At 43.7% G+C, this 9,651-nt stretch overlaps 1 protein-coding gene across 2 annotated transcripts in view; it reads right to left on the minus strand.

Annotated features, from left to right (window-relative positions):
- LOC118339862 (oxysterol-binding protein-related protein 11-like) overlaps positions 1–9,414 on the minus strand; it is a 12,799-nt gene extending 3,385 nt beyond the window's left edge. Inside the window, exons 1-13 of one of the 2 annotated variants that reach the window (XR_004797335.1) lie at positions 9,033–9,414; positions 8,634–8,702; positions 8,280–8,455; positions 7,949–8,028; positions 7,044–7,223; positions 5,872–6,070; positions 4,818–4,963; positions 4,430–4,570; positions 2,466–2,925; positions 2,139–2,325; positions 1,782–1,964; positions 1,450–1,603; positions 795–934 (exon numbers count right to left, since the gene is read on the minus strand). Coding sequence is in view for 1 of the 2 variants with exons in the window: in XM_035677654.1 (XP_035533547.1) it covers positions 878–934; positions 1,450–1,603; positions 1,782–1,964; positions 2,139–2,325; positions 2,466–2,925; positions 4,430–4,570; positions 4,818–4,963; positions 5,872–6,070; positions 7,044–7,223; positions 7,949–8,028; positions 8,280–8,455; positions 8,634–8,702; positions 9,033–9,148 (2,148 nt within the window). In the remaining variant the exon portion in view is untranslated. Of the gene's footprint in view, positions 1–743; positions 935–1,449; positions 1,604–1,781; positions 1,965–2,138; positions 2,326–2,465; positions 2,926–4,429; positions 4,571–4,817; positions 4,964–5,871; positions 6,071–7,043; positions 7,224–7,948; positions 8,029–8,279; positions 8,456–8,633; positions 8,703–9,032 lie in introns of those variants that run through there. The other variant, XM_035677654.1, reaches the window with a different exon arrangement.
- Between the last annotated feature and the right edge of the window lie 237 nt (positions 9,415–9,651).

A 9,651-nucleotide genomic window follows, 5' to 3' on the forward strand; every position in this document is an offset into this window, starting at 1 on the left:
ACGGAAAATAACAATATTCTGCCCAAGTTAGAACAGTTTTTGGATTTTTCCTCTTTTCTTTTACTTAACTGTGAGTAACTTTGTGACATTCTTTAGTGCACCCATCCAGTAATTAAGTAACATCTGATCAATAAAAGCTGATAAACACACACAAGACAATCCCAACAAAGGCATATCAGCTGATTTGGACGTGCTAAAATGTTGCTTAATTAAGGCCTAAAAATAAAAAGTTATATGAGAAATAAGATCATGAACAGCAACTTTACATTCCAGTATACTGAATTCAATTTACAACAGTTTCACGCATTTACAGATTATTCAGGCAATTACAATTATTTTGAGTTCAATTATGTTGAATATTGTATTTAGGATAGGAAAACTCCTCAAAAGTCCACTTGAACCCGATACCAACTAAAAAAAGAAAAAGAAAAAAGAAACCATTATCCAGTTGACTTGCAGAACCAAACTTAGAGCGTCATTCCTCAGACTACCTTAAAGCTGTGTAAATTAGAGTACCATACCTGTACAAGAATGTTTCATTGACATGGATTACAAAAAAAACAACCCAAACTGGATCAGCAGGTACAAAAGCTTGACTCTGAGGTTCTGTGAACATCCGTGAGCGATGATTCGAGAACACCTTTAGTCATGCTGTCTCTCTCTGTCCGTCCCCCATGTTGCATTCAGCTGCTAACTCAGTGCATGTCATGCTCTCACTTCATAACCATCAATCACAATGTGCGTGCTCAGCGCACAACGACACACACACACACACACACTCACTCTCTCTCTCTCTCTCTCTCACACACACACACACACACACACACACACATTCCTGAATCTACAATATCAACATCCAAGATACAGACTGAAGGAACTAGGATTTGAATGCAGAGTTTTTCCAAAGTGGTTTGTGATAGACCCAGCCTTCACCCTGGAGGAGAAGAAGAGACTAGTGTTAAAATATTATTATTTATGACTACGGTCATTATCTGCAACAGTTTAGCATTACTGTTTGATAAAGTGAGCCATCCTGTGGAGGCTGTTTATTAACCAAAACAGGAATAAGAAACGCAACGCTTTGCTCTTTTCAGAATCACAGAAAGCTCCCTTTGCCAAGTGTTGTCCATCTAAATGACCCAGATTCTTGGAAAATTCAAAATAGCTTAGTGCAAGGTGAGAACACTCTGAAACGGAGAAGGTCCAGCAGGAGACAGAATTAATGCTCAAGGTGATTTAAAATTTATTTAGCGTCAGCACAGATGACTTTCCACAGGCTGTGCTTCGTTGCTTCCTAATTCCTGTCTACTGCTGCAGCTTCCGCGAGACCAAAAACAGATCATTTTTTACCAATTGTCTTTGCATGAACTGTAATAAATTCCGAAAATGGATGGAAAAATAAATCAGAGAGAGGCAAACTGGTAACTGCAATGTGGTGGACATGCTCACCTCTCTTTCAAAGTATCTGGTCCTCCAAGGGGTTTCGGTCTCAGCGCGGTGCCTCTCCTCTGTCCTCTGCCTCTCCTCGAGAAGCCTCTTGTGCTCCGTGGCTTTTTCGATATCCTTCTCCCGTAAGGACTCTGTCACATGTTGCCACAGGCGCCTGGAATGCGGTGAAATAATTAAGCAACATGTCACTATTAATTGGAGTAAGATGTCGGAGAGGCATCATTGTGTTCGAAGATGTGCAAAAACGTAACAGGGCTGCACCAACCGGTTTTTGGATGAACTTAAAAATAGCAACAAAAGCGAAACAAAATAAAGCCTGCCACCATTCTGACCTGGATTCAGTCGGACCCTGCTTCTCAACCGGTCGAACGCTCTTCTTCGAGACAGGCAACTTGGTGACGTCGACTACCCTCGTCTCTCCGCTGGTGTAGCTGAACTCCAAAACACCGTTCCACTCACCCTGCACACGGCACACCACTGCATTGGTGGTGTTGTGCTTCACCTCCGCTGTTACCCTACATTAAGGCAGGAGGATGAAAAATGTAATATTGTTTATATGTTATTTTAAAAAGCTGCATGTATATTCTTATATTCTCATTTTCTTGTATTCTCAAATGTCTGGTGAGGTACTACAGGGATGCAGAGCGACAACAGCATTCATATAACCTTTTACCCCGCGAGGGACTCACTTGTGTAATTTGCCCCCATAAAACGGTTTCGTCTGGAAAGTGATGATAGCTGAGTAGCCCGATTTGGTGCAGCTGATGTTGACTTTGCCGCCCAGTTCCACCCAGGGGACGGTGAGGATGGAGCGCGCATATGCACAAGGCAGCGTGAAAGTGTACTCTTCATCATGCTCCAACAAATATAAGCAACCTGGAAAGATAAACAGACAAAGAGAGAAACATTAGTAGCAGGTTCAATCATTTCATTAGGTCAAAATGTTTTAATACATTTTTAATCACTTCTTCACTTGACCATGCTGTTGGATTTTCTGCACTACTTCATTTGCTTACCTTCCCCTATCATGGATACCCCGATGGACATTCCCATGAACTTGCTCTTTGTCCACACATGCGTGTTCACACACATCTGCCTCTCCTGGCATTCAGCATAGAAGCCAGACACAGGGGGGTGGTGGGACACCTGCTCCGCCACAAAGCGCACTTGATAGGGGTCCTGGGAAGTGGCCGGGTCGGGGCTTCCCTGTGAGGGCTCCTTGGAGGCGTCCGTTCTCCTGGGTACCTTCCAGGAGCAGTGGAAGGTCTCGCCGATGATGGGGTTGTACGGCTTTTTGGCGATGGCGCCCTTGCGGCCCTCGTGGAAGGAGGTGAGGTAGTACTCCACGAACCGGACCATGCGGTCCTCCGGGCTGCTGCCGTCGGCGATGGCCACAAAGAGGTCCGGGTGTGACATGAAGTCAGCATACATCTCCAGCAGAGAGCGCTTCTCTAGGATGAAGGTAGGGAGGACCACCTGGGAGGAGAGCCCAAATAAATAATAAATATGCTCACAATTTAGTTAGGTTTAAGGTGCATTATCATATTATTTACCATCAGTAAATCGAGCAAGATACAATGTGACGTACAATGGACATGACCCCCAGGGTCACAGTGTCTACTAGCATCTCCATCTGAGGTAAGCCAGTGGATCCACCAGATAACTGCGATAAATCAGAAACCCAAGAGGAGGATATCCAAATACTAGAACAAACTGACACTGGAAGATAGAATGTCTATCCAGGACTCGACTCTTGGTGTTTAAGTGTGTGTGTGTCTGTCCAGGAAAAGTAATTAGAAAGCAAGAAGTACTTACTTCAGGTTGTAAGACGATTGAAAAACAGACCTAACAATGACTCCTGACCTAAGACTTTTTCCATTCAGACAAGTTGCTTTTTTAAGCTGTAATTTTAAGTGCGACATAATATAGTGGCCGTCTATTACACTATACCTCTCTATAGTTAAAGATTATTCTTCACCAAAACAATTTTTTTTATCCTTTTCACCAAATCAGGCACTGCTCATTCACTCAATGACTTGGAGTTAACCACCCTTGTGTTTGTGTGAATGCCTTCATAATTTCAACATCTTATTATTAATCTGTAGATTTAGATTTAGAAGTACATGACACCAATATGAGCGACGAGACTTTAACTCTTTCCAACTTAAATTCTGAAACTGGTTCACCTAATATCAGTAAAATAGTTTGAATTGAATCAATAGTTCTTAATAGGTCTTATGGCTCACTCAGTGACATCTAAAGTTGTTTTCCTCCTTGATCCACACTCTTCATATATTTTATCATTTTTCATATATCCAAAATTGTGTCATCAAAAGTGATTTTGTTCTGAGCACTCAACATTTATTGCATGTCTGTGCATCCTGGCAGAGGGTGTGACTGTGAGGTTTCTCCCATTTTTTATCCTCGCTTAGACATTTTTTTTAAGAAAAGAGGGTAGAGAATTGTAAAGCCCCTTGAGGAAAATTGGGATTTGGGATCTTCCGGGTGAACACGACAGGGGATACGTCGGAGGTCTGTAACCTGACTAAACATTATCGTCAGATTTTTATCAGCATCGGTGGGGTTTAACAATGAAACAACGTGATGCCATGCTACTTCACAACGTCATCCAACTACGTTTTTTGATGTGGAGACAACCTAGTGGCAGAAAACGACATACTGTATGTTTAAATGGTCTGGTAAGGGAATTTTCTCAACCTATAAAGACAAATTGGAGATTTCGTTGGACAGTGACAAAAAGGTAAACGTGCTACAAGCAAGATAGTATGCAATGTGAGGAAGTCAATAAAATTAAAATGGGAGTGTAAAATAAACCTTCCTCGTGACCTCTTAGGGTTTCTTAGAGTATTTGAAAATACAGCAGTGTTACAAACTGCATTTTGTGGATGACTTCTTTATGCCACAGGGTAATATATATCACATTGTTTTGCTGCTTGGCGGTACATGGAACTCGACCTACCCGCGTGAGGTCCATGCCCAGCTTCAGCTGGGACAGCAGGTGTAGGATGACGCTGCGCTCCTCCTCCACAGCGCCCAGGTCCTCCTCCTTGTCTGTGAAGCAGTCCTCCGCCTCATCTTCCGCATCAATGTCTTCCTGTTCCTTAGAGAGTTATGGGAGGGGAATGTGATTTAGTCAACAAACTGCTAGAGTGGCTCTGTGGAGGTCACCGGTAAGTGATTGTTTATGTTGGGAGAGACTGCATAACTGCTCAACCAAGCTTTTAAAAAAAAAATAAATTATAGGAAATAAATCAAATCAAACTTAACCAACAAGTTGGTGCAACTTTTTCAGGAAAATATCTTAGCTGCTTCCTGGTGTAGAGTGGGTGTCATTGTGATGGTCTTACCCCAGAGAAGCTGCAGGACTCTGGGCTGCTGAGCTCCAGGCGGCTCCCCTCCAGCGGGCCCTCTCCTGTTGTGAAGCTCCCAAGGGAGCTGCTGCCGTTCTTCAGGATGTCAGGCAGCTTGGGCTCCAACCACTCGATGGTGGGTCCTGCCATGGATGGGGAGTGCACAGAGGCAGGTTTAGAGGTACTCCCTGTACTATCCCCCCCGCCCTCCAAAATCCCCCGACACTCACAGCTGCGCAAACACGCACACACACACACACACGTAGCTTTCCACTGAGCCTTCCATTTGCCACACAACACCTCACAACCACCTGGCTGCTGACTGGACAGATGGCTTTTTTCTTAGCCAGATGCCCTAGACCAAAAGAGTGTAACCCAACTCCTCCGATGAGCCAAGTATCAGGATACTTTGGCCCCGCCGACAGGAACCATCCCCATCCTCTGATTGGTTAAACCACTACAGGTACTGCTTGGGCATTTTTATATGTATGTTTAGAGGTGGGCAGACCTCATTCAAATTCGCCTTGTGCGTCGTCAGACAACTTAATCCGATTGGCTGCTGCGATGAGTCTGGCCTAATGAAATATACATTAAGTAATGAGACCTGCTGTGAAAAAAGTGGGACATTAGCTGGGGACGTTTTCCCACTTCAAATCATCCCTAAATAGAAAGAGTTGAAATATCAGCAAGTCAGACACTTCTTTTTAAAACTGCACTGTATGTTTGTCAATATGAAGCTGGTTTATGTTTACCTTTGTCCTCAACGTGTGATGCATATTTTAACCATTTGAGATCTCATTACTTTCGAGACAGGTGGTAAGAATAGGTACAGTTCCCCATCAATAATGCAAAATAATTCCACTGTCGGGCCAACACAAACTGATTGGGTGCAGGCCTGCATGTGCAAGACTATGATTTGCTGTAAGTACTGCAAGTCTTAGGCGAAGTTAAAATAAAAAAGTCACCTGCAAGTATCTAAAAAAGCCTAGAGAAGGCAGGAACCAACAATCACCGTATACAACATATACACATCAACCCCCCCTCCACTGACCTCCCAGGGAGCCTCTCTGCCTGGCCACCTGCTGCAGGTGCAGGATGTGCAGGCACTCGTTGAGACAGTTCATGGTGGCCATGGAAGTGGCCTTGAGCATGAGCAGATCCTGGTCCAGAGGGGAGAGGCCGGGGGCTGCAGGCAGGCCCTCGATGCTCTGGATCAGGTCTCTGTGCTGGCCCTGGGCCTGGCTCATCATCTGGGGGCAATCATTGAGAATGGTTTGGTTATTTTGGGCAAAAACAACTATGTCAAGATGTGTAATGAATTTGATGTGTGCACGTGCTGTTGATTTTGTTGAAATGAACTGAAATATTTTAACCTGGCTCCCTTTTTTATGTATGCACAACACAGTAGATAGATCACACCTACTGATGTTAAAGGAAAGACCAGAGTACCCTCTTGTGGACAAACAGCATCACCCAAATGGGTCAAAGTGAAGATCACAACTAAACAAATCTAAATCAACATAAGCCCTACTATAAACTCAGTCTTCAATATTATATTTTTACTACTGGAACATAATGTTGCTTGCAGTTCTTAGGAGCTCTATAAGATATCAACACTGTCCTGAAGTTTAAACATTAGTGAAACCTAATGTAGTGAGTAGAGTGCCAGCCATATTTTTCTTTTTCCTGCTCATGTAATTTTTCTCCAGAGGGTATGAGATGAATCATAAATATTATAGAAAGCCATCATGTTACTTTTGTGGAATTTATAGTCAACAATAACCAATTATCTATCCTGTAAATTGAATAAATCTTTGCCTGTTATAGTTACAGTTCTTGCGTTCCCTCTGTGTTTGTGTGTTCTTTGCGGACAGGGTTGGTTGCGTAACAGATGCATCAAACGTCCCAGTGACAGATAAAAAAAAAATCTAACTGCATTTTGATTGGATCAGATGCAGATTTTCTTGATTTCACTTGTAACTCACATTTCTGCCAAACAGCAGACTAAAAACTTGGCAGAAAATGAAACGTTTGCTTGTGTCCATCTTGTCTCCTGCTGCATGTTAATGTAAAAGCTGTTTTAGCACATATCATCCTATTCAACTGCTGGTCCTAACATGTCATTTATATGTTAACACATGTAACTGCAGGAATAGATTCTGAGCAAAATACATATTCCAGGTCAGCCGAACATGCAAGCAGCGCGTTTCCGGCTTGCTGCACCTCTCTGGCGTCCAGCAGGTGGTCTGGCAGCAGGGACCTCTTGCTGGAGTATAGTGACGAGCCCTTGTTGAAGCCATATACAGCGGGGGGATTTTGGCTGGGCCGACGCAGGGACATGGGGGAGCTACCGCTGCCTTGAGACGCCATCGAGTAGCTCCGGGACTTGGGTGGGGGATTACTCTGTGCAATGCAAAATGTTGACTGTCGTTAGAATATACCTCACTCACATTTATGTCTAAAGTCAATTTCTAAAAACAATAAATATCTGAAGACAAATGCACCACTAAGAAAGGCGGGGTTTTATGGGCAATTAAGGTGAATTTCACTCCATTTAAAGTTATAAATTACAGTAAAAAACAAATTTAGCAGTTACTGTTACACTGCATACATCTGCCATAAGAACATATAGCTCCTGGGCATTTCCAACCACGGCTACAAAAGAGCTTTGGGGAGTTCTGTGTTTTTAGTTCTCATATCTCAAGACCATTAAAATAGAATGTGGGCAGAATAGCAGTCTGTAGATCAATATCCAGGTCAATACTACCAATCACTGTGCTTACACACAAAGGTAAAACCTTATCTTTTGCAGAAGCATTAATATTAAACAGCTCTACTGAATTTTGCACCGGCTTGGTTCGAATGCTTCTCTGTCATATGAGGAAGGAAAACAGGAAGCTGAAAACTGTCCAGCTCACATCCACTCCGTGGCAGAGTCACACTTTTATGTCAACACAACTCATCACACACACTTTTAAGGGGTATTGTACAGTGGTCACTAAAATGCTGAGAGTATAATATATATATATATGCATATTTGCATGCAGGAACAAGATTGAGGTGTGAGCGACCCTTGCAAACAACATACAACTATCAATATGTGCCCATATGCACGCACAGCATCTTACCTTCCCCATGGCCTCTGTGTGGTGCTGTGTGCAGATCTGCAGTCTGCTCACCCAGTGCTGCCTCTCTTTGGCATCGGTGGCTGAGACACACACACACACACACACACACACACACACACGAAAGAAAAACAAGAGAGCAAAACCTTGTTACGGTTTATCTACAATGAGCTTACTCAACATCGATTCCTGTATTCTCCTGCATCACCGGCAGCAGATAATGGAAAACATCCGGATCAATATTGCATGAACCTGATGGATGGTGATGACAGTAGGGCTGTAGGTAGAAACGGAGCTGACGAAAAGGAGTCGGTGTGTGTATTTAGGTACCCACCCCTGAGCTTGTACTGCTCCCCGCTGATGGCGTTGACAGTGAAGGTGTGCGAGTCCTCGTCGCTGGGCGAGATGACAGCCCCTGCCAGGGGGAGCATGCCCCGGGGCTTCTGGGCCCGCGACTGCTCGTTGACAAAGTACTCCAGCAAGCCCGCCTCATTGTTTAAGACAAAGAACCTGCAAAACAACAGCCACCATGACAATTTCGCTCTCCCCTACAAACCGCCAAGGCATTACTTGGATTGGATTAGACTGGATTACAACGAGGAACTTGGGTTGAAAGAGGCTGGTGAATTCTGCTAAGACAGACTTATGATTGGGACGCCACACTCTGTAGCATTTCAGTAAAACTCACCTGTATTGCCACCCTGTTACAAGGTTGGTATATTTCATCAAGTAGCCATCGATATTCTCCATGTGGTCACTGGCGTGGGAGGTTATCAGGCGAAAGGAGACAGAGAACACTTTAAATACTTGGACTGACTTCACACCCATAAACACACAAAGGTGTATGCACAAATCAATCACAGAGCCAGGTGACAGACCTGCTTATAGGGCGCTGTGATTTAACCTCTACCTATCTGATTAGAAGGCCAATTTGATCATAAACTAAAGGGCACATGTATCAATCATTACAACATCAGAACATAATGGATGCATCACAACGAGGCTGCTGGTGCCTCGTTGGATAGGTAAACTAAATACGCCTTGAATGAGTGAAATAGCTTCAGGGCTAACCAGGACAGCCACCCACCTATACTGCCAGCTTTTGGCACTTGCTCTCCCCGAGCTTGGGGTCTTGCTCTGGGGAAATACATCCAGCCTGCCTTCGTTTTCCGTGACTCGTACAGCCGTGGTTTCCCCTTGCATAGTCACTAGCGACTCAGCCTCCTTTTTAGACGCTAACTCAGCCTGCTAACCTGTCAAGCCAGCTAAGTGACACAGATTTGATGAGTGGACGAGCCTCCCTTATAACACGACGTGAGGCTGTCGGTTCATCGCTTACCCAGCAGCCGCCCAACTGTTAACTGGTTACGGTGAATAAAGGCTGATAAAACATGGTCTGTGCTGCTAATACTGGGAGTCGCTATGTAGCCTGTTAGCTCGCCTGATATTTACTGCTTTGGCAGGAAAACTGTCACATGACTAGATCACGAGTGCAGGCTTTCCGTCTTGTAAACGTTTTAAATAGAAAACAAATTAAACCAATTTAATTATTAGCCAGGTGAATCCACCTGACCTTCTGCTCCGGTGAAATTAGACAAAATAATATTTATAGGATTTTTTAAAAATGATTAAGGTAAAAAAAAAAGTCAAGAGGTAAAATTAAACCTTAACCGGAAGTGGAGCAATTTTATAAATTACATTATTGT

This window comes from Morone saxatilis, unplaced genomic scaffold (assembly GCF_004916995.1).
Source record: "Morone saxatilis isolate NCDOM2014 unplaced genomic scaffold, NCSU_SB_2.0 Contig6, whole genome shotgun sequence".
Classification (NCBI taxonomy): domain Eukaryota; kingdom Metazoa; phylum Chordata; class Actinopteri; family Moronidae; genus Morone; species Morone saxatilis.